General features: G+C 43.8%; 3 protein-coding genes across 8 annotated transcripts in view; 2 read left to right on the top strand and 1 right to left on the bottom strand.

Moving 5' to 3' along the window:
• The window catches only part of ndrg4 (NDRG family member 4), a 42405-nt gene extending 37516 nt beyond the window's left edge, over positions 1-4889 (top strand). For all 5 annotated transcript variants that reach the window (XM_088995770.1, XM_088995769.1, XM_088995774.1 and 2 more), the window contains one exon: positions 1429-4889. In XM_088995770.1, coding sequence (XP_088851896.1) covers positions 1429-1583 — 155 coding nt within the window. In that variant the 3' untranslated portion in view covers positions 1584-4889. The remainder of the gene's footprint in view (positions 1-1428) is intronic.
• A 1799-nt stretch (positions 4890-6688) lies between these two features.
• On the bottom strand, positions 6689-11657 carry LOC148898548 (olfactomedin-4-like). Of its 2 annotated transcripts, none has more exons than XM_088995767.1 (7): positions 10593-11657; positions 10396-10518; positions 10106-10324; positions 9648-9813; positions 9283-9510; positions 7864-8032; positions 6689-7461 (listed from the first exon to the last, which is right to left on the bottom strand). In XM_088995767.1, the coding sequence occupies exons 1-7, from the start codon at positions 10644-10646 to the stop codon at positions 7026-7028; spliced, it is 1395 nt and encodes a 464-aa protein (XP_088851893.1). In that variant the 5' UTR covers positions 10647-11657; the 3' UTR covers positions 6689-7025. The 2 variants fall into 2 exon arrangements, with proteins under 2 accessions (XP_088851893.1, XP_088851894.1); XM_088995768.1 differs by having other exon boundaries at positions 10396-10515; positions 10593-11656.
• Positions 11658-12717: 1060 nt separating this feature from the next.
• LOC148898547 (olfactomedin-like) lies at positions 12718-24982 on the top strand. The gene is made up of 5 exons (XM_088995766.1): positions 12718-13293; positions 15391-15549; positions 15722-15934; positions 21218-21350; positions 21476-24982. The coding sequence occupies exons 1-5, from the start codon at positions 13243-13245 to the stop codon at positions 22318-22320; spliced, it is 1401 nt and encodes a 466-aa protein (XP_088851892.1). The 5' UTR covers positions 12718-13242; the 3' UTR covers positions 22321-24982.
• Positions 24983-25372: the final 390 nt, after the last annotated feature.

Raw genomic sequence — 25372 nt, 5'->3', positions numbered from 1 at the left:
CCCAAAACTGCCACAAATGAGCTCAAACCTGGGGAGATTCAGAAAGTACCGTCCCCTGGTTTGTGACGTTAGCTCACAAACTGCCTTGCTCCAGAATCAAAACAATGGCTTCAGAGAGTTCAGCTTCGGAGAAGATGCTTTCTTGTTACTCATCGACTTATGAATATGATTCAAATAGTTCTGAAAGAGGAAAGCATACATGTTTGCAATCGATGAAAGAAGTCCTTCCGTATCAATTTGAGCCGTCTGCAAGCGATGAAGCAGATGTGGACTCCGATGTAGCAGCCCAGAAAATCCACAAGATGGCCCCCAAGCTGCATTTCGTCCAGTATATGAAGCTGCCATAAGAGCTGTAAAGCCGCCCGTGATTGGTTAAAATCCGTGGCGGAAGACAGAGGGGTGGGTTTTACGCACACAAACTAAAGGAGAAGGCTTAGAGACTGCGGCACACTTTGAGCAGCACACGAACATCAGAGATGTTGAGACGAGAGAAAAAGCTCCGACAGCGCTACAGAGTAACAAATGACACGGTGGAAAGTGGATGGTTGTCCGATCGGTTTGCTGCACTAATATGGCGATTGCTCTCTTTCACCAGTTGAGCTCACAGTTAGCATGCAGTCTGACTAAATGAATAAATATGCATCAAACTTCTGCTATCCAAGCACCGAATCGCGATCTCCGGTTAGCTTCCTCGTTCGCCTCCGCTGGTGCTCAACTGCTCTGCTCCGTTGGAAATGGCTGCTTTGTCCGCTGGGAATTTGTGTCAACTGACACCTTCTTTAGACTTTATCACAATTGGCTGTCACACAACGATTCACCATCACCATCACGTTACTTATGTAGTTTTCCTTCTAATTTCGCCATCAACACGGTGTTTTCAGACGAAAAAAAAGTACCCAAAATGCATTGTGTGTCGCCTTCTCGGTCAGGGGCGTGCCCAATGTGATGTCACGTCCGGCATCGACATCAACTCGAAAACAAGACTTCATGAATAGTCAGCGTGACTTTTAAAAAGAATATATGCGGTGGAATCTTTGTAAAATGCGCTCGGTAGAAGTCATTTGAAGTAATTTTACAAATGATGGAGGCAACTTGTCGGGAGGTGTCAGTTGTCCGTTAATTGAAAATAAATAAAATAAAGAAACAAAAACATCAAATTATCATTTCACAAAGAGTCAACATTCTTTAAAAACACACAGTGTGCATGAGCTCCACATGATTTGAAAAATAAAGCTTGTCAACATGCTGCTCCTAATGCATTTGTGACTAGATCAACAAGAGCAACAGCAACAGCTCCATCCAGGTTCTTGTTTATTCAGACCTTTTCATTTTAATTCCCCAAAAAGCATGATGCCCCCCGCCGCCCTCATCGAAGTCACGTGAAGCATATCCAGACATGGTGACGTGCTCCGTTTCTTTGCCCCACAGTGCCTTCTGCCAGTATGACTCGCCTGGCTCGCTCCAGGACCGCTTCCCTGACGAGCGCCACTTCCACGGAGGGGTCACGCTCTCGTGCCTGCACCCACTCGGACAGCACCGAGGCAGTTGGCGCAGTCAGCCACACGATGGAAGTTTCCTGTTGAAGTGTCAGAATAAGAGGGGGAGGAAGGCGTGAAGGGACAGAGAGAGAAGCCATAGCGGCTAACGGTCAAGCAGATGGTTTTAGGCAACGAATTGGAGGGGATGACATCAATAACCATGATCGTTCTCGCTGTCTTTGTCCTCCAGATCCTTTGTCTGCTATCTTGCATCCTCCTACATTGTAAATGAGCAGTTAGCGTACATTTACAGTCAAACGTCAACATGCATTCCTCATGAGCATCTAGACCACATTCATGTCTGCGCTTTTCATGATTGAGTTGAGGTGGTTTCCTTTGCCAGTGGCAGAATATTTGTTCAGCCAGTTGAATGAACCCTGCCTTCTGATAAACTGTCCACTGTAGGAAACATTGTGTCCGCGAAATGACTGAAGACCATGACATTTGTGCACAAAGTTCAAATGATTCATACGGGCTCTAACGTAGATAGCATTCACCTCAATCGAAAAGGTCGTGACCAAAGTTCAAGAAGAAGACTCAAACGGATCGGGCCAAGCCTCGTGTGTTTGTAGGAGTCACCATTTCATGCAAATGATGCTTTCTCTTTGCCACCATTGAGCCTGACCTTCCCGCTTTTCAACATTTTTCAATGTTTGCCTAAAAGCAAGCCAGGTCCTCATCAACAATCCAATTTGTTTTCATGAACTCTCTCAACTCTGGCAAGACTTGTGTATGGCTCTTAAATGCATCTGGTTGAGGTCTAAATCACCCAAAAAATGTATGTTTTATATCCCCGCTACATGCAGTATTTCAGCCGGTTTGCATACAATGTGGATGAGAGAAGTTCACAAGTACAGTCAAACCTCGGTTTCCGACTATAATCCGATCCAGAAACTGATTTGGTAAAACAAGAATTTTCCATTATAATCAATGTGTGCTTTTTAATTGTAATATACAGTACAGTGATACCTCGGTTTACGAACCCCTTGGCTTACGAACGTTTCGGTTTACAAACGTTAAATTGATGAAAATTTAACCTTGGCATACAAACCATTTTTAGGGACACGCACGGAGCGAACGACCCCGTTCTCCTAACACGGAAATGTGAGCGGACTTTTTTTTTAACTCTATTCCCCGCCCCCAGTCTTTGGGTAAAGCCACGTGATTGGTCAAGAACGCAGCAGTGAGGGGAGGTGGTTTCAACATTAAAGAGACAGGCAGACGATAGAGAGAGAGAGAGTGAGAAAATGGATAGAAGACTGAAATTTGGACTTGTTTCAACTGTGATAGTTCAAAGGCAGAGTGCAGACTGCAAGGTTAAAATATCCCATCAGGCTACACAAACAAACCGCACAAGCCATCTGTACACTTGATGCAAAAAGCTATCCACCCAGCTAAACAGAACACAATTGATGAGGAAAAATGTAAAGTGATTGCAGAGAAAGCCCCTCCAAGGGATCATTCCTCAAGATGGTGAAAGAATCATCAAGGGTTTAATGCTGAGGAGACTCCATTCCATCAAGCCATGACAAAGGTAAATAAAACCACTTTATTATACAGCACAGTTTATTTCTTTCATTATAATACAATAGCATAGGTGAATCAAGCGGTGCATTCAGGTGCGCTCAGTTTGGTCAAGAACCGATTTTCGCTTGTAAAATGAGGCATTAAAAGCCTCCATTTCTTTCGGTCGAAAACTGAATTGGTGAACCGAGACGTTGGAAAACCGGGGTTTGACACATCATGTTGATAATGTTGCCGTTTTTAAATCTCCCCGATAGGAAGGTCCCAATCAATCATGAAAAGCCCCACATAAAATTCTGCCCACGATTGATTGTTTTGAAACTTTTGAATGCAACTTACTTATCCCAACTCCCCCTTAATAATTGCCACAAACTCACTCTTGAATTTGTACGCTTGACTCTCTCATAATTGTGTTTGCTAAATCTTCTTTTCCTTTCGGCTTTTCCCTTCAGCCCCTTTCATCAGCCACTGCCCTGCCACATACACAAAAACATTGATGTAGCACTATTCAATCAAGAGTTGTTCAAGTCACACTATGAAAAAAAGAACGTGAGGAGGTCAAAGATGTTGCAAAATGTCTTTTGGATGGCCGTTTTGCACGCTCTTCACAAGGTATCCAGAATTTGAAAGAAATCAGAGCCCAACCTACTGTGTTATGCGAGTAATGCTTGGACTGCACATCACTTTTAGTTGTTAGCCTAAGAGCTAGATGACACACCAATGGCATTGCTTAAAAGCTCCACTTGAGTTATGTGTCTCTGGGGTTGGACAGACTCAACCACGAGTTGACTTCACTCGACTAAGACCGATTGACCACGATCTCAACTCGTTGTTGATCATGTCACTCAATGCGATGCTGTAGACCAATTGGGGGGAGGCGGGCTCCAGCAGGATTTTTGGCCTGGACTATAAAATTAGAGCAAGTATGGAGACTTATTCCACCAGCCACAAAAATGACGCGCATCGAGGTGTCTGCCGCACTGGACACAATACATGTTCATCATGCAAACTTGTGAAAATTGTTACCTAGCTGTCCTGGTAGCAAAGCCGGCGGGCAAAAGATGCGTTTATGTCTCCCCTGGCTACAAATGCTAATGCACGACAGAGGTCATGCATTCGCCCAGTCCACATTAACGACGTATAGTCGATGTTGCAGATTATCAGTGAAACTAATATTGCAAATCATTACCACACCCTCTTGTCATAAGATATATGTGTGTCGACATGACAGAAACATATTTTTAAAACGTTGTGCAACCCCTGGGATACATACATCACAGGCTGCAACACACGCACACAGACAAACTGATTTGAAGTGAGATGACACTGTATGATTTGTGAGCCATTTAAACCGATGCATTACACTATTTATGATTTTATTTCATTGACACTGTTGCTGAGAGTACCTTGATGATTTTGTGCCAAAAGTAATATCGTGTAGAGTCGTGTTTTGTAACATCCATATGCATGAGATGTTTTCTCTTTTGGTGTTTTATTCCCTGAGTAGTCTCGTATTAGGGTACTTACTTCGATAGAGCCATGCTTGTAACGACGATCCATCAGTCTGTAACTGCATAGTTGTGGTTGTGGTCCTCGTCAACTCTTTGTATTCTCCACGTTGACAATCACTGACTGATCAATAGCAAACACGGCCAGTGGGACTGAGGCAGCACAAGGATTAGTCCACCTTATCTCGCTGGGTCACCACCACTTCCCCTTATCCTGAAAAACACACACACACACATACACACACACACACACACACACACACACACACACACACACACACACACACACACACACACACACACACACACACACACACACTATAATTGACACTTAGGGTGCTTAGTGCAACTCACACCCCTCTTCTTATATCCACCCACACCCACTTAAATATAACGTTAGATGTACAATAGTGGTATGTACATACATGTCTAGAAAAACTGCACAGGCTTTTTGTTGAAAGGGAACTACTGTATAAACGGGGGGGAAATGCATAAATAGTCACACACATTAGAGTAGATCATTATTTGAGTGGAAAAAGTCAATCTTTGTTTCAAAGTGCTACGTCAACACGCAAGCACCCGTTACGTATGACTTCGAGTTTTAGAGTAGGGAAGTTGTGTTCTCTTGACTGCTCTTAAAGTGGGCCGCAAATGGGTCCGTTCTTGGCTTCTTCATGGCAACGCACCGCAGTCACTAATGCCACCTGGTACAAAACAATCATTTGTTCAGGCGTGGCATAGCAGGTGTGCACATCTCTGGGATGGCCTGTGAGAAACGGGGCTGTTTTGGAGCCATTTGGGTCCCAAGCTCAGAATGTAGGGTAACCCCCAGCCACCTCCAAAAACATATGCGTAGAAGAAGAAAAACAAATCATTCATTCCCGAAAAAAAGGTGCCCCGATTCTCACAGGTGAACCCAGTTGCACCCTAAAGGGCTATCAGCTGAAGTCATTTTGATGACATTAGATGGTTTTGTTTTGAGTGATTGACACAGACCAAAAACGGAATGTGAGTTTGTTGATACCGTGGGGAAATTTGTCACGGAGACTTATGTTTGAAACTGTACAATTTATGTCAAAATCCAAATATAGTACTTGTTAACATCAATTGAAGGAAGGGTATTAGGACATTGCATGGAAAAAAAAACCACCCGCAATCATTTGCATGGAGTGGAGTGTATAAAAAACACAAACACTTAACACACACTGCCCGGAGGGCTGCGGGTTATGGGGATATGGTGTTCTCATGATTGTATTTTCCCCCTTTTTGGAAGTGCCGTACAGTATTGTCACCCTCAACTAGAATATCTGCACTATACTTGGTGGATGTACGTCCACTTGAGCCAATGTTATGATTCCCCCGCCACAAAAGTCATGCTTGATGACGTGCTTTGGCACCAAACGACATGAACCATTTTGATTTTCTCCTTCAATGATGAGAGCTGGCTACTAACACCAAACATTGCTGTGAGATTATTGTCAAATTTCTCACATCAATCCCCATCAACAAGATAAAAACGTGAGTTTAGTTTCGTGATTTGTTCATGTGTATTAATACACTTATTCTCTCTTGCTGTCATTGCCATTCATTCCTTTCACTTGAGCAATAAGTATTATTATTTTTTTTCTTCTTTGCATTGTTTCATCATGTCTTCCTTGCTGTGCGTGAGCAGTCACAATAAACCTTACCTGCTTGGCTGTCATGTGTGATGTAAAAATTAAATATGGCATCTATACACCATAAGCTGTCACTGTTCCATGTACTATATTAATAACAAGTTATAAATAAAGACCCTGTGCCAGCGTTTGCTGTCTAATGTTATCGAAATTGAATCTATCTATCTATCTATCTATCTATCTATCTATCTATCTATCTATCTATCTATCTATCTGTCTGTCTGTCTGTCTGTCTGTCTGTCTGTCTGTCTGTCTGTCTGTCCGTCCGTCCACCTATCTACCTAACAACCTCCCTCCCTCCCTTCCTCCCTCGCTCTTATTCTCTCTCTCTGATTGTCTGTCAGTCTGTCTATCAGTCTGTGTGTGCGCGCGTGCATCCACGCAAGGTATACAGTGATTCTAAGGTACATTGGACTCAGAAATGAAACAATTACAAATAATCTCTGAAATGATCCTTTCCAAACTCTTTAATGGCAAGGTTAACTATCTTAGAAAGAGCAGATGTAGTCACATCCAGAGGAGACATGTTGAGAAGTTTGTGAAAGTGTGATCATGGTGGCGCTGACAGTTAAAAGTGATCATGCAAGATTGGAGAGACGGTGGGTAGGTATAGTGAGGGAAGACATGAAGGCACTTGAGGTTCGAGGGGAAGATAGACATTGATGGAAACAATGTGGCACCCCCTCATAGGACAAACCGAAAGGAGAAGAGGAAGAACAAACGGTTATTTGACTCGTCTTTGTCGTTGTATTTACAGTCATATTCAACCATTATTATTATTATTCAAACAACAGCTTATAGGAGACCATGTAGGCATCACAGTAGACATGCAACATGCGGTCCACCGGGCTGTAATTTAGGAAGTAAATGTTAGGACACATTTTGCGGATGAAAATGCCAAGGTTAAACTTCTCCGCGCCAGTTGCGGTGTCAAATGAGTAGAAGATCTCTTCCGTGTCCTTATTTACATAACGCGTAGCATAGAGGATACCGCAGGCCATGAAGGTATTGGTCACTGCCTGCTTATAGACTGAGGTGTGCCAAGTTTGGTTGAGCGTAGGTATCTCTCCTTCTTCTACTTTGGACAAAATCAGGTTCCCAAAGTGTCGCTCCGTGCTGTAGATGAGCCACACGCCTGACTCATCTGTTGCGAGGTCCATATCGGTGTAGGGGTAGCATTCGTTGATTTGACAAAAATTCCCTTTGGAGTTGTATCTGGAGAAAGAGAGGGAGATGTTTTGCATTGAGAACTTGTTCGTCTTAAAAATTGCCCTGATAGGCAAGGGTCACCCTCCTCTACAGACGCTTCATCAGTCACCGGACATTGACATTTTCTAAGAATGCTGTACAAGTAATCATTTGGAAAAGATTAAGGAAGCGTGTTGATATTTATCCAGCTGAAAAGTAAATCATGAACGTGATCAGCATCTTTGTATTGTGACACGTCTGTGTAGGGTCTTTCTTGGTCATACAGGAGTGGCCCATCGTATTGTGATGAGATGTGTACATCTAGCTGGTTGCCCTTTGTTTTAATCCACACCCATGAAATAGCTTTCACTTTCAAAGTGGTTGGTGACCCCTGTTTGGATCATCTAACAAAACAAAAGAAACATGAACCTGGTGCCTTTGGGTAACTGCTGCGTGGAAACACTCTTGGATGCTAAGTTGAACCGACAAAGTCGGTCACTGTTGTAACAAGTGTAGTACAAAGCCTCGCCATATAGAACAATATTTGGTCCCTGGATGGTGTTGGTGGTTGGATTGGCAGGATGGATGATAAAATTATCTGCAATGAGACAAGAGTGCCTTCATTGTATCGCTCAAATAAACTTGCATCATAAGCCTCAGTCTATCCCGGGTGGCCAACAATTTTTGCAAGAAAAAATAATGTTTTTTTTTTTCAAAATCAAACATTTGCTTTATTCCAATTTCAAAATCTTCGTTCGGTTTGGACATTTCTGTTCGATTGGCAATTTGCATACTCGGCAGCCAATCAGAAGCCTGGATCGAATAACTTTGTGCTTCCGGGTACATTCGCGTCTCATTTTCCAAAGTAGACACACAGAGAACACAAGAAAAATGGATTAGTGGTTAGGAATCAAGCCAAAACCTCATCCCCAGAAGAAAGATTCAAGAGAAGCGAGCCAAATTTATGACGCTACAAAACGTAAACGTACATTGAAAGCATGGTGGAAAGAGGAGTTCACGTGGCTTGTAGCAGACGACGCAACGCAAACATTGCATTGTGCAACTTGCCAAACAGTGTATGGACAAACGACAACTGGGGGAAAATCATCAGCAAGGGATATTTAACATCAATTAAGCAAGGGAGAATTTGTAGTAGGTACATTTTAAAGTGTTGTTCTGTTATATATTCTGATTACCAATCCTTAATAATTTGCACCAATGTTTTTTTTTTTTTTTTGCGATTAGTCGTCTTATTGTGTTTCAAGTTGTGAAAAATTGGGCAGGCAATTTTATGGCTGGGAAGGCAACTTTTCAGAGTTGTCTGCCCTGGTGTTCGCTGACTTTTTGTCATGATTTTCAGACACTGATATTGGCAAAATTATCCACCATCCTCAGAAAATGCTACGAAATTCAAAAAGTGATCAATTATGTCGAAATAGCTGTAATAATTATTGTATGCTCATTATTATTCATTTTAATATACAGTAAAGTCTCGTTATATCGATATTCAAGGGAGTCGGAAAAAATATCGATATAACCGGGACTATCGATATATCCGACCCTGTTTGCATGTAATTTTCTCCGTGCGTGCATAGAAATAGTATCGATATAACCGGGACTATCGATATATCCGATATCGATATAACAAGACTTTACTGTAGTTGATGAAAGGTGTAGTCCACTTTTCACCCTGACTCTTTTTGGCCCAGCTCCACGATGACATGGAAACACAAATGTTACAGTCAGCAAATGTGGAGATCTGTCGGGAATATTTAGTATTTTTATTTTCAGAAGATGTGCTTTTAAATTCCCGATCATTGAGCGGTGGCATAATATGTGTCTGAATACCTGGTATCTTCATCCCTACAGTCAGAGAGCTGAGGCTGGAGTACAAGGTGATATAGTTGGCATATATGTTGTTGACGTTGAGAATCAGCCGCCAATACCAGTTCTCTTTGCCCATCTCCGGTTTTGGGTCACGACCCCAGCCTCCATACTTGTGATTAACAGTCGATTCTCCTTTTGAGTAGAATCGAGGCCCAGTGATGTTCGTAAACTTGCCTTGGGGACAAATATCTACAGAGAAAAGCAAAGTAGTCATAAAAAGATCAGATTTACGAATCCATTCAAACACTTTTATTAAATACGAATCCCCCCCCCCCCCCCTTATTTTGTGGTTTTGCCCTTATGAGAATTCTGTCAATGAATCCTGCCTGAGGTCCGCGCGTCTGGTTGACGTGTGGGTCGTTGACTGGGTTCATTCTCGTTTTTGCACTCGTCCAGGGCTCTTTTCAGGCGCTGGTTGTCTTTACGTTTCTTTTCGACCTGAAGGGTGTCATATTGCTCCAACTCCTGCAGCTGCGTTCTCAAGCGCATCAGCTGAGACAAAGTAACAAAAAAAACCAAAGGGAGGATCCCAAATGAATGTATGAATGATCTGGCAATCCGACCTCAAGAATGCAGAAAAATCTTCGATTGAAAGACAAACCGAATGTCATGACACATGGGGATGACAATACGCCATTGGAATTCCATGCCAAGCTCATTGCATTATGTGCGGTCGAGGTCACATTCACATTAACGACAGTACAGTAGTCATTCTGCTGTCTCAAATGAGTTTCTTTTGACAGTATGGAATTGTCTTTTGGGAGGGACATTCATTCAAACTTACCTTTGTGTCCGAGTCAATCATGAACTGCTCGTCTTGCTGCGTAGTTGCGTTGAGCCTTTCGAGCATATTCCTGATTTCAATGAGTTCATTTTCGATCACCTGCAAGCTAACAGCACCATATAGCTCGCCATCGTTCTCCTTCTCAAACACTGACAGATCTTTTAGTAGTTGGGGCAGACGGAGCTTCAAACCAAGCAGCAGACTTTCAAGTTCCAAGGCCTGCAGAGAACAAGCTTCTTTTTTGTACAATTATTGACATTGCAAAAAAAGCATCATTTGTGGCACGTCACCTTCTGTGCGGTGACGGTGTCTGAGCATTTTGATGCGTCCTCATTCACTGAGTTGAGGGTCTCATGAGGGAAGGTTTTCTCTTTGTTTGTCAGCTCACACATGCAGACATCTTTTGGATCCTGCTGATGAAACAAAAAAATTGAAGGTCCAAATCTGATTTCTGAATTTGAACACGGCGTGAAACTTTGGAGCTCACCTGCTGGGTGAAGTTGAACAGAGAACACAGGAGAAGCAGCCCGTGACACTTCATGACGGCTGACAGGAATGAAAACTACCACTGACTTAGTCACATTGCGACTGCACGCGTCTTTGAATGCGATTGCATCACGAACGCCATCTGTCAATGATCACTTCCTCCTCTAGTTTCAGTTCAACAAATATTTGGGCTGTGAAGAAAACTAAGTGTGGGAAGAAGAAGAACATTGTTTCCCATGAAAATTATGCGCCATCAACATCATTAACATGAAAATATGATACTGGACACTACTCAACAAATGTTTATAGCTGTTTTTAAAAAGAGATGAAAGTAAATCTTTCCCTAATTAGGGTTGTGGAGCATAGTGGAGCCGATCCCACTTGTTTTCTAGCGGGAGGCAGGGGACAACCTGAACTGCTTGCCAGCCAATCCCAGGGCACACAAAGTTGAACATCCATTTGCACTCACAGTGCAGAATGATGGAGGATTTCCAGTGTTCATTCAGCCTGCGATGCATGTTTTTCGAATGTGATAGAAAACCCCAGTACCCAAAGAGAATCCACACTGGCACGAGGTGTACATGCAAACTCCACAGTGGATGACGGGAGCCAGAATCGAACATTGCACCTCTGCACTATGAGGTAGATGCGCTAGACAGCCAACCGCAGGGCAAGTGTATACTGTATTTATTCAAAATAATTTTCTGGCCACTTTTAATTAAGCATTTGGTTCTAATTATGAAAAAAAAAACATGCAATCCAATAATTTGGAAGGTGACATATTAGAGGTTCTTATCTCAATGAAATTGCTGTAACAACGCCACTAATCCTAATGAATATAAAAATTGAGCGAGGTGACAGCGGTTGCTGCCTTCTGGGTGATGATAGCATCTGACAGTAAAGCTCAAATGGCTCCCACGAGACTGCAACAAGAGGATGAATGTTTGCCGCACCACATGGTGCCAGGATGTCCACATACTAAATTGTAACTAGTCCAGAAGTACGTCTGTGTAAGCTCTCAGTCGTACCGGAGTGGTGCATCAATGAAAAGGTTTCTTCAGCCGTCATCTGTACTTCTTTCAAGGTGTCAGACGTTTCGCTCCTCATCCAAAAAGCTTCGCCAGCAAACTAAAGTTGTGCTGGCAACTCTGGCCTGATATACATCCCTAATGGACAGTGGTGGTGGTGGTGCCAAACCTCTGCTCTGATACGTTCCTGCTCTAAAGTTGGGGGGAGCAGTGGACTACTCCTTGAAGCTAATCTGATCACTTCTTTTGTCTCTCTGATTTCTCTGTTCTATGACTGGCCCTGATTGCCCCATTCGCACTGGTATCAGTTCATCAGCATGACTAAGCCTACGTGGTAACGATATAAGAAGTTCGTTGTAAGCACGATCCAAATTAAACCTCAAACCACCATGAGTGAAGGGTTTTGCTGTTTTACAAAAATTGCTTCTTAGAGCAGGGACCAATTCAAAGCAGAGCTCTCGAACCGCCACCTCTGTCCATTCGAGTTGCCAGCACAACTTTAGTTTGCTGGCTCCGAGAGGACATTAATTTCATCTGTGCTGTATGCCATGCATATTAGCATATTTGACAATAAAGCTGACTTTGACTTTTGACTTTGACGCTCTTGGGATGAGGAGCGAAATGTCCGACACCTTCCAACAAGTACAGATGGCAGCGGACGAAACAATTTCATCGATGAGTCCGGAAGGAGCGTCATGTGTTTGAATGCGTATTTACATTGAAGATGAATACTCTCCAGGCAGACTGGTGGTTGACTGCTTAGCACATTGGCCTAACAGTACAGAGCTACTGGGTTTTTCCATCTCCGGCCTCCATGTTTGGAATTTTGCATGTTCTCCTAGTGCGTTTTCACCAGGTACTGCAGTTTCCTCGCAGATCCCGAAAACATGCGTGGCAGGTTAATGGAACACTCTAAATTTTCCCTAGGTGTGAGTGTGAGTGCAGATAGTTGTTCTTCTCTATGTGGCCTGTAATTGTCTGGCGACCAGTTCAGGGTGTATACTGTCTCAAAGACAGCTCTGATGGACTCCAGCATGCTCTGTGACTCTGGTGAGGTCAAAGCAGATAAGAAGATGGATGGATGGATGGATGGATGGATGCTTGATGGCTCTCCACTAAATGAACATCACTGTGAATAGTAGTGCAAATGGTTGTCTGTTTGTAGCCTGTGATTGCCTGGTAACAAATTCAGGGTGATTGATATGGCATGCTCAAGACCCTCGTCAGGTTAGGCGATTCACAAAATCAGTGAATGATTGCTCTCTTTCCTGAAATTTGGCATGTGTCACCCTCATTGACCGTTCTGCAAGAAATGCTTGACATCCAATGATGTTGTTTTGGGGAAAAGGGCTATCGGCTGCATGCCACCATGGGAACTTTAGGTGTTATTCCCCCCACTCCACCTAAAATAACAAAATAGGAAGCTGTTTGTTGCACAATTATTATGAAATCAGAGTCATTTCTCTTTTCAAAGTTTCACATCCATCTTATCGTATACTCAATCAGAACAAGTAGTGAGTGTGTCAAACTGTAATTTCGTTTGTTATCAAGACACACAAGAGATGTGGCAAGAAGGGTAGTGCGAGCATACAACCAGCTGAACTCAGTGTCGGTTGGCACCTCATGATTTCACTTGTCAACATGCTGTTGTATCTACTTCTACTGGCATCCACAGTGAGTAACGTCTGTTTCATGCTGTGTCATGTCAAGATCTGAACTCATTTTTATTGTCTTTCTTTGATTTATTTATCTCTTGTAATTGTTGAACACTTTTGATATTGTGAAACATATCCATATATTTTTGGTAAATAAATGGTAAATAAAGTAGCTTTCAATTAATTTTTCGACATTCAGTCGGTATATTTTATGACTTTAGGAGATACTGGATTGTTTTAAGAACGTGAACTTCACAAAGGCCAGAGGCAACATAAATTTACAGGAACAATATGACTGCAGCATTGCCATCGCTTTCCAATATCTGCTTCTCAAAGAGTAAAATGGAGAGGCCCAACACCCATCATGATAATATGGGACATTAAAAATAAGTATTATTAGTATTCCCAAACCACGGATCGCAAAACTTTTTGACTAAGATAGCCATAAAAGCGAAATCTTTGGAAATGTATTTCACTGAGAGCCAGACACACACAGTGTATGTATATATTTAAAAAATCCTCGTCTCACACCCCACGGGTGGTGTCTGTCCCCCATTTTACCAGAGGAAGCTTGAGGGTTCTGCGCAGTATCCGTGCTGTTCGTAGCACTGCGCTTTTCTGATCCGAGATGTCCGATGTTGTTCCCGGGATCTGTTGCAACCACTCGTCGAGTTTGGGGGTCACTGCCCCGAGTGCTCCGACCACCACAGGCACGACTGTCACCTTTACCTTCCAGGCTCTCTCCAGCTCCTCTCTGAGCCCTTGGTATTTCTCGATTTTCTCATGTTCCTTCTTTCTGATGTTCCCATCACTCGGGACTGCTACATCCACGACAACGGCTTTCCTTTCCCCTTTATCTATGACCACGATATCTGGTTGGTTGGCCATTACCATCTTGTCAGTCTGTATCTGGAAGTCCCACAGGATCTTTGCTCGGTCATTCTCCACCACCTTGGGAGGTGTTTCCCATTTTGACCTTGGGGTTTCCAGTCCATACTTTGGATATATATACAGTAAAGTATATCGATATAAGGGAGTAAAAAATATCGATATAACCGGGACTATCGATATATCCGACCCTGTTTGCATGTAATATAGAAATAGTATCGATATAACCGGGACTATCGATATATCCGATATATATAACGAGACTACTGTATATATATATATATATATATATATATATATATATATATATATAGAGAGAGAGAGAGAGAGAGAGAGAGAGAGAGAGAGAGAGAGAGAGAGAGAGAGAGAGATACTGTCTAGCCATGGCGGTGCTAGACTCTGCTATGATAGGTCCCTGCTCTCATGGTGGGGGAGCAGTGGACTATTCCCTGAGGCTACACTGATTAATTCTTTTACCGTACCCCATCTTACCTCTCGATGGAGTGTCCAGATGATATTTCCATACAACATAAAAAATATAAATATAATTTAAGAAAAAGACCAAAATGGACGTGTTTTCATGACGAAGGCCACAAATGAAGCAAAAGGAGAAACAAAATGGCTTCTTATACTCCCCTTTCAAACCAAAGGGTATGAAAGTAAAATAAGCTATTTTTATAAAACAGCAAAACCCCCTGGTGTGAGGTTACTTTGGATCGTGCTTACAACACACATGCTTAGTTATGCTGAGATGATGCCAGGGCAAATGGGGCAATCAGGCCAGTCATACAACATAATCAGTCAGGACAATCAAACAAATTAATGAAGCCTCAGGAAACGGTCCTCTGCTCCCCCCAACCTTAGAGCAGAGACCTATCTTAGCAGAGTGTGGCACCGCCACGTCTGGACAGTAGGGATATATATATAGGGTCAACACTACCAGCAAAATTTTAGTTCGCTGACAAAGCCTCGTGGATACGAAGCAAAACGCCCGACACCTTCAAAGAAGTACATACGACTGTTGAAGAATCCTTCTCATCGATGGACCACTCCTGTACGACTGAGAGCTTACACAGATGTATTCCTTGCATGATAAAAACAATTGCATGATAACGCTGACTGACAATATTATGGATATTGTCAGTCAGCGTTATCATGCAATTGTTAGGTTTTGTTTTTATGTTTGTTCTTCTTTATACAGCAAGCCCTTCTTTGTGTTTTATATCAGGGTGATTGCCAGGTCCAGTATGTGTCGGGTAGAATGAAAAACGACTCGTGTGCATGTGAGGTAAACACCAAGATGTGGCTTTTCCCTGCAAAGAAATACGAGGCCACACTGCAGCAAGTTGAATCTTGTGATGTTCCCCTGAAGAAGCTCGAAGAGCAGGTAAAGTTAAAGCCCATTTTCATCTGTCAGACAGACTACTTATAATCAAAGCACATTTGAATTGTTCATGTCCACCAATCATTTTTGGAGCATTTACAATACTTATATGGGATTTGTTTTCTTCAACAAAGCAATTGATCTTCAGCCAGCAATGTGTCTTCTTTTCCACTAGGTGCTTCGGTCAAAACAACGTCTCCCTGAGCTTCATGAAGTGGTTGACAACATAACAGTGCGGCTGGAGCCTTTCCAGTACCTACATTATAAGGGCCTCTATTCTGCGTTATCTCTGCGTCAGTTGGGTGAAGAACTCAACAAGCTTGAGAGAGACATTAACGCCATGTCCCTTCATGTGGACAAAGCTGAATCAACAACACTCTTCAAAGAGGTATGTCAGAACAAATAGCATTTGAACAAATAATCATAAAATCTTTTCACAACTGAATCCCACATTAGAAAATCGCATTGAAAAGTCAGGATCACAAGAAAATACATTTATATTTATTTTTGTGGTTCTTTTGACTTCAAGACGGCGCTGCGAGAGTGGCTGCCTTTCCAACAGCTCCTGTGTTTTGCTTTTCTACTTTCATTTCTTTCATAACTTTGCTGCTGTGAAATGCAAATTTCTCCACTGCGAGACTAATAAAGGCAATCCAATTTAGCACGACTCACAAAAAGTCAAGGAATTTCAGGGGAAATTTCAAGATGAGGCTTTTTGTTGTTCACGGTGCTTGTGCTGTCAAACTACCACATATGTATATATTTCTTTATTCAGACGAATAAAAATTCTGACCTGCGAAACATTCACCGTCACGATCAGAGTGATCAGTTGACAGCTCAGTCCCTCTCTTCACTCAAATATCCACAACTTGCGATCGCAAATCTGACGACACAACTACAAAGTTGATATGCGGCCTAAACTCCCAAGTGCAAAAATGAACACCATTATGTTTGAACATGGTCTGAGGACAATTAGTTATGAGCACAGAAGTCAGAGCACAGAAAACCACTTGGCTTCAGATTGGGGGTGCCACATTCCGAACGAGGCGAAGACAGTCAGAGACAGGCAAATGATTCAAATACAAATGTACAAATGATTTCATGTGGTAACGTAAACACGTACCGAACAAAATAAAAACTAAAGGCGCTGGTCAAATATGGACCAGGAATAAGAACAAACACGAATGGAAATGATAGTAAGAGGGCAAGAGGAGAACAAACCCTCGCACTCAACAAATGATAAACTGGTCGCCACCGGCTTGAGCAGCGATACGTGGAACACGAGGTGGTCCTTCATCAAAGCGGGTAGTCGGAGCCTGACCGTTACTGGGCTGATGATGGATCCCATAAAGAAACGGCCCGCAAATCGCGGACCCAACTTGGTTGAGGTACTGGCCAACCGCAGGTCCCTTGTCCACAGCCACACCTCTTGCCCCACCTGGTAGGCAGACGCCGGGCGACCGACCAGTGGCTGAGGAGACGAGGGTGTTATGTGCGTACCCCACCCAAGGCAAGTGGATGGCCCATGATGAGGAATGGTGGAGACACACACAATGGCGAGCTGCCTATAAGTCCTGGTTCTTGCGTTCTGTCAGACCGTGAGATTGCGGGTGGTACCCCAACGTCAGGCTTGCCGAGGCCCCCATCGCCCTGCTGCTTCTAGACCCTGGAAACGAACTGAGGGCCCCGGTCAGACACAATGTCCACCGGGATCCCATGAAGGCGGACGACGTGGTTCACCAGCAGGTTAGCCGTCTCGAGGGCAGACGGCAACTTGGCCAATCCGATTTGGAAAAATGATCCACCACCGTGAGGACGTCCTTCCACGAGAACGAGGGAGGCCAGTGACAAAGTCCATAGAAATGTGAGACCATGGGAACCGGCAGAGGTTGAAGCAATCCCGCCGGTGGCTGGTGCGAGCCCTTACCGCAGTTTCAGGCCGGGCAGACCTTTATGAAGTCGTCCACAACCTTACAGAGTTCCGGCCACCGGAACCGCTAGGAGATGTGGTGGATTGTCTCGTGCACCCTGGGGTGACAGGCCACCTTGGACGTGTGTCCCCATTGCAGCAACTCCGAGCGCAGCGTTGGGGGGACAAACTGTCTCCCTGTGGGACAGCCATCCGGGACCAGGGTTCCCTCCTGTGCCTCCTTGACCTTCTTCTCTACCACCCACCTGAGAGCCGCCAGGATCTGTTGTACCGGAAGAATGTTCAGCACAGAGTCCTCCTTCTCCGCCGGGTCATGGATCCGAGAGAGGGCGTCAGGCTTGATGTTCTTCGACCCTGCACCAGTGACGTGCAGTCAGGGGAGGCAGGTGAGGCCGTGCCTCACCTGTCATCATGGAAATATCAAATGAAAAAATAAATTAAACCGTTATATTTACTTAGTGATTTGTATTTTAAAGTTCTTTTCCATTTAACTTCACTGTTTTTGGATCTTTTTTTTTTCAAAATCACTGAATTTTCACATTTACCGTTCAAATACTAAGTAGAGACGAGCGGTGAGGCAGCAGCCGGCTGAGCCTCACCATGGATTGCGCAATGACTATGCTCACTGCGCTGGCTTGCTCTGCAGTGAGACCGCATTGCCGTCCCTCTGCTTATTGCTATTAAAGTGTTCAAACACTTTTAGTATAGGAACTAAATTTCTACCGTTTAGCTGGTGTATATAATGTACAGTCACTTTACATTATAAACACTGTAGTACAGTGTTTATTTTATTTTATTTTCATCAAAACTGTGTGCATAGGTGAGGCACACAGTTCTTCTGCCTCATGACAGGGGGCGCTGGTGATTACAGATTCTTCTTGCGCCTCCTTGGCTGAAGAATAATAGAATTAGTGAGAGCAAGCTACAGTAAACAGTAAGTTAAGTGCAACCATCCAGTCATTTTTTCGTGTTGCTTGGCCTTGTTTTCAGAATTTACATATCTAAATTGAAAGAAATAGAGAGACTTTTAAAACTGTTGCATCAATAACTGAAAGTTATTGATGCCTTTCTTCAGAAGGAGCGGCACATGGACTTCATTTATGAGTAAAGGTAAAGTCAAAGTCAGCCTTATTGTCAAACGTGCTAATATGCATGACACACAGCACAAATGAAATTAATTTCCTCTCGGACCCAGCGTGCAAGACATGCAAGGCACTTATAACGTGGCTAAAAGACATACAATTGACAACAGACAATACTTATAATTTCTGTATGTAAAGTGAGGTAGTGTCGTCTGGAAAGTGAGGCAGTGACATATGTAAAGTGAGGAAGTGACGTACATAAAGTGACGTAATGTCGTAATTGCAAAAACAAACAACAAGAAAGGGTTGAAGTGAGGTCTTGCAGAAAAAAATGAGAAAGAACAAAAAAATAGAGTTCAGGATGATCGTACAGCATGTAACAAGATAATCAGTTTTTTTAATTCTTTTTTTCCATGCTACAGTTAATATAAAGAATGCTGACATGACATTTTAAACAAATCACGTTAACTGTTGCCAATCAAATGGTGAATCAGCTACTCTGTAGAGTTAATATGTTTGTAAATCTGACTGTGATGACGTCAGTGCCTCACCAGCCGTGAACCTCACCGCACGTCACTGCCCTGCACAGTAGGTGACAGTGAAGCGCGTTAGCATTAGTGCCCACTGAGCCTGGGGAGAGTTTAGTCTATTCAGACATCAGACATCTATTGCCCCTGCCCCATCGTCAACACTTTCACTGTGGACGTCCCCCTTCTCCCCCTCACGACCAGCTTCCAGCAACAACCCTCTCAACCGACGCCACAACCTCAGTCACCACTCTGCTTCCTGGTTCCTGCCTGTCTGTCACAACTGTGCAGGTGAGGAACCAACAGAGGAGAATGAAAGTGAGAAAGGCAGCAGGTCTGGCCAACATCAGTTCCCGACTTCTCAGGACCTGCTCCGACCCGCTGTGTGTTATTGTCCAGCACATGTTCAACCTGGGCCTGAAGCTGGGCAGAGTTTCACAGCTGTGGAAAACATTCATGCCTGGTCTCAGTGCCCAAGATCACCCACCCAAAGTAGCTAAACAACTACAGACCGGTGGCGCTGACATCTCACCTGATGAAGACGCTGGAGCGACTCGTCCTCCCCCACTGCGACCGTTGGCGAGCTCATTACTGGACTCGCTGCAGTTTACCAACCAGCCGAGCATCAGTGTGGAGGACACCATCATCTGCCTCTTTCACTTTGCCCTGCTGTACCTGGAGAATGCTGGGAACACTATGAAGATCACATTTTTCAATTTCTCCAGTGCCTTCAACACCATTCCACCCAACCTGCTGGGGGACAAGCTGTGGCATGCTGGAGTGGACCACCAACTCACATCATGGATTAGAGATTACCTCACAAACCGGCCACAGCATATGAGGGAAAAGAAGTGTGAGTCGGACAGGATTGTCTGCAGTACTTGAGCACCGCAGTGGACAGTCCTGGCTCCATTCCTGTTCACCCACTACACCTCAGCTACAGAGACAACCGCGCTGCAAGGAGAGATACTGCTGCTCTTTCCTACTGACTGCTATCAGGCTTCTCGCATTGTAAAAGCACAGCCACCTTATATCGAGGCAATACAGTTACATATGTCAAATATGCGTTTTATACTGTATTTTATACTGGCATTGTGTACAGTTCTTTTTATGAAACATATTTGCAGTTATACATTTCAGTCTTTTCACATTTCTATTGTACATATTTCGTCTGTGTAAGCTCTCAGTCGTACAGGAGTGGTCCATCGATGAGAAGGTTTCTTCAGCCGTCATCTGTACAAAAGTGAAGGTTTCGGACGTTTCGCCTCCTATCCAGGAGGCTTCGTCAGCGAACTAAAGTCTGACTGGTCGTATCGGCCCCATTTATATATCCCTAATGTCCAGACCTGGTGGCGCCGGACACAGCTATGATAGGTCCCTACTCTCAGGTTGGGGGGGGGGGCGCGGGACCCCTCCCTGTGGCCCCACTGATTGTTCCTACATTCCTGACTAACGACTGGCCTATTACCCCCACTCCCCCCGGTATCACCTCATCAGCATAACGACCCTCATCAGCATTGCGAAAGTTGCCTAACCTGTTTTGCCTGAGCAGGCTATTGTATGAACGATCCAAATTGAACCTCACCCCACCAGACCGGTTTAATGAAGGATTTTGTTGTTTTATAAGAATCGCTTCTTTTACCCCCCTTTCAAACCATCTATGTTCTTTCGCTAAGATTTCAACCTCATTGTCGTCAAATGAGTGGTTGCTAGCTTTTAGGTGCAAATGTACTGCCGATTGAGGCCCACTAGTATTATCCCTGCGATGTTGATAAAGTCTTTTTTTGAGAATTTGTTGAGTCTCCCCAATGTACTGCTCTTTACAATTTTCATTCTTACAATGTATGGAATAAACTACATTACTTTGTTTTTCATTTGGTAGCCTATCTTTTGGTACTTATTGTACATATTATATTTTGTGTTTATCTTTTGACCCCGCACCCCTTTGAATGTTGCTGCTGTAGATTGCAAATGTCCCTATTGTGGGACGATTAAAGGCTTTCTGATTCAGATTCTGATAATGAGACATGAGACACAACTTTTGTCTGTGGTATGTCTGTCAGCTCAAAACCAGCTTCTATTTGTGTAGCCTGACATTACTGTGAGCTTTATTGCACCTTTTTCCACTGTAGGTCCAGAAACTGAAAAGAGATGTGGACATGATGCACATGGCAGACTCAATCAACATGAGGACCGTGAAAGAAAAACTGCGCTACTTGAAGAACAGCGTTGAGTCATGCCTGTCGATCCCCAAAGATTTCAAAGGTACTTTTTTGTGCTGTCAGAGTTGGAGGTTGGTGTTCATTGTGATATTATGGGTCCAAATTATACTTGATGACTAATTTGAAATTGTTTAGAAGATTAGTTTTGTCTCCTTTATTGTGTTGCAGGTCAGAAAATGTACTGCCTTAAGGGCCTTATGATGAACATCAGTAGCCCGACTATAACTAAAGTCAGTCCATATGGTAAAAACATCATCTCAGGCTCATGGGGCCAACAAGCCCTTGAGGATACTGAAGGCCTGAAGAACATCTTCTGGATTCAGCCTTTGCTCCACGGCCATATCTCAGGCAATATCATAAGAACCTACCAATCTTATGAAGACTTCATGGCCTCTGCAAACCACAAAGATTTTACTGTAGCTCCATCCAACACCCATGCCAATACAGTTGAAGGCCCCAGTGCCGTCCTGTATGGAGAGGCTCTGTACTATCACTGCTACGACTCTCCACATATCTGCCGGTACGATTTGAACAACAAGGGTGTCACAAGGGTTGAACTTCCCGGAATTGGGAAGAATTACAGAAAATTCCCTTATTGTTACTTTGACTGCCGAGCCAATAGTGATGTGGATGTGGAGGTAGATGAGACAGGCCTGTGGGTCATCTATGCCACCTTTCGTAGCCATGGTAATATCGTGGTAAGCCAACTCTCCTGGGATAGTGAAGCTAAAATGCTCAATATCACAGGGACGTGGGAAACAAGATTGTTCAAGAAGGCAGCAAGCAACGCTTTTATGGTGTGTGGTGTGTTGTATGCTACACGCTTTTTGGATGATTACTCTGAAGAGGTGTTTTATGCTTTTGATACAGAAACAGGTAAAGAGGACAACACACTCGCGTTGCGAATGGAGAAGATCGGTAAGGGTGTTGCCAGTCTGAGTTACAACCCAATCAACAGGCAACTCTACATGTTTAACGATGGATACCTTCTTGCCTACCAAGCCCATTTTTAAAATTTGACACAAAGCTTGAAAGCTGCTACAGAAATATGAAACACACATCAAACACACATTCCGCATGAGAGGCCGAGAACAAACAAGGGGTGCCCAAGTTGCGTCGTGAAGATCCTTTCCATAACAACTTCCGGTTGAGTGTACGCTGGTGCGTCTGGCTGCCGCTATTCTCCAGCAAATATTCTCCTTTTTCTCTTGTGGTTTTCTCTCACCAGCTGATATATTTTTCACTCCAATCTCAATCCGCTTTCATTCTTGAACCTTCAATCAATCTACCGTTAGATGGCTATTCGCGATCGCTTGTCGCGACATCCTACCGGAACTGAGAAGAGGCCCTATGTCGGCTCCAACCACATGTTCCCTCCATTGACCCCTTGAACGATGGCCCCAATACTCTGAGGCAGAGCTTCCTATATTCTGCACCCGGTGGACGAACTCCCCGCCAGCGATTCATAACTACCCGGGCATCGCAATCGATCCATGGAAGGACGGCTCAAATAGTCGGCGGCAGAACTCCTTGCGATCCACTCCCAATGGACGTTCTCCCCGACGTCACTCGTCGTGCTTTCCAGGGGTACATCCTCCTTGACGACTGTAAAGACATCGCATCACCTCTCTGTGGTCATCTCGCCACCGGCCACGCAGAAGCAACCGCTGATCCCTGGACCACCGGGTAGTACCTGGCTAGGTCGGCTAATCCTCGCATTAGCGACATCGCCACCGAGAGTGCCACTGTCAACTTCAGCCTACTAAACATCCACTCGCTTCCTGGGAAGGTCTGTCTAATCCAGGACATCCTCAAAGACCATAAACTTGACTTTTTTTTCGTTTAGACAAAACATGGCAAACTCCTGGCGAATTTTCCCAAATCAATGACCCTACTCCACTGATTTGTTTACATTCCCACACCCCGCCGTTCTGGTCGTAGAGATGGCCTGGCGTTGTTCTACCGTGACAAATGGAAAGTCCTCCCAGTCTCTGGCTCCAAAACTTGCTCGTTTGAATTCCTTGCCTGCCATATTTCCGGACCCACTCTCCCTATCCTCACCACAATTTAGCGGCCCCCTAAACCACATTCTGACTTTTGAAAGAATTGTCTGCTCTCCACGCCCACCTCTCCTCTGTCTTACCAAATATAATTATTCTGAGAGACTTACAACATACACATGGACAATTCCACCCTTCCGCTCACCATTGACTTCACCTCCTCACTCGACAGCCTTGGCTTCCGCCAGTTTGCTGATTTCCCCACACCCACTAAAGGACACATCCTGGACCTGATTTGCTGCTCTGGTCTTGCTCCCTCCAACTGTACATCTGATGAACTTTCTATAACAGTCACATTTAATGTTTTCATCTCACTCTCCATCACCAAATCACCCCGTATATCAACGATTGCAATATCGAAGAGATCAACCCTGCTTCAATGATTGCCACATTAACTCTGGACTCAAACTCTTCTCCAGACGAACTGGTTTCCCGTTACAACTCGGACCTCGTCGACATGCTTAATACTCTCGCTCCAGTCAATTCTCACTCTGTATTATTTACTTGGTCTTCCCCCTGGTTCAACACTCATCTATCTCCGTTCCATTAAATGTAAAACTTGGCTGCTTGAAAGACTTTTCCGGAAAAACGGTCTCACTGTCCACAAAGACATGTTTACAGCTCAACTTTTCCACTGCAAGGGCTGTATCTCAAATGCAAAATCACAATACTACTTTTAACTCATCTACTCTAATACTTGTAATACTCAGGCTCTTTTTTCGGTTTTCAACAAAATCATTCATGCCCCGTCGCCCTTCTCCCCTACTTATACTCCTCGGACACGTGCAACGCCCTGCTTTTATTTTTTAATGAAAAAGTTAAGAGAATCCATGTACACTGATGCCCCCTTACGAAAAAAGGTTTGCTCTCAGCTTCACTCTCACCACACTCACAACATTTTTACGAAACCCCTTCGCTGGTTCCATTCTTATCTCTCTGGCCGCTCTCGGTTCATCCAAATCAACTCCTTCACTCCACAGTCGTCCCCCGTATCTTCCGGTGTGCCCCAAGGCTCTGTTGTGGAATAATTCCTCTTTATTATCGACCTTCTTCCAATTGGCAATATTTTCCGTAAATGTGGTTTACACTTTCATTGCTTTGCAGTTGACACCGAGCTCTACTTCTCCAGCAAACTCTTCGACATTATTCTCTTTCACTCTGCCTCTCAGAAATTTTGTGAGGGTGACTCAAAAAGATGAGTCCCTGACTGCAGCAATGTTGTCTCCCGAAACAGGTGTGTAAAAGTGATTGACAACTTTGGCAGACGAGTACAGGTTTGGTTACAACGAAATAGTGGACATTTGGAAGACATCCTGGGAAAGCCATAAATTGACGAAAGATTGACAGAAACAGCTGAAACTCTAGTGAATGGTCTTCCATAAACTGAAAATCGCTTTTTAGTCAAAGCCACAATTGAAATTTTCATGGGTACACGTCGTTTTGGGTCACCCTGTATATGGAGAGGGTCCTGTGAGTTTCTGAGTACTCTGTCGTTACTCAAAACTCGGACTTTACCGTATTCCATCAGTTACAATGGTGGGCTGTCAGTGCCTCTAAGGCCTTCTCTGCTGGCCTAAAAATATCATGAATTGTTATTAAATAATTCCAAATTGTCTTTCAGCGTCCTTTCATTGATTTTCCCTTGTTGCGATGCTTCAAGATTAGTTTTGTATTTAAGCATTTAACTAATAACAGCTCAGCCATCATTTGTTGCCATGGTCAGAAGTTTATCTGGATGCCTTCACATTCAGTTCTGTGGGCCCTGGAGAATAAAAATCAATGTCGATGAAACTGTTTCTTTAAGCAGTGTCCAGTGAAATAACGACTGCCGGGACGGCCATCGCGTGCAACTTTTACGTCGGGTGTACAACTTACAAAACGTCTCCGCCCGGGTGGCCGACAACTCCTTCAAGAAAAAAAAAAAAAAAATAGATATTTTTTTTCAAATCAAACGTTTTCTTTATTCAATAAAGCAAACATTTGACGAAGATTTTGAAATCTGAAT

The sequence above is a fragment of the Hippocampus bargibanti genome, linkage group LG05 (assembly GCF_051943395.1).
Source record: "Hippocampus bargibanti isolate YZ-2025 linkage group LG05, ASM5194339v1, whole genome shotgun sequence".
In the NCBI taxonomy this organism is placed as follows: Eukaryota; Metazoa; Chordata; class Actinopteri; order Syngnathiformes; family Syngnathidae; genus Hippocampus; species Hippocampus bargibanti.
This window is presented reverse-complemented; position numbering and strand designations above follow the sequence as displayed.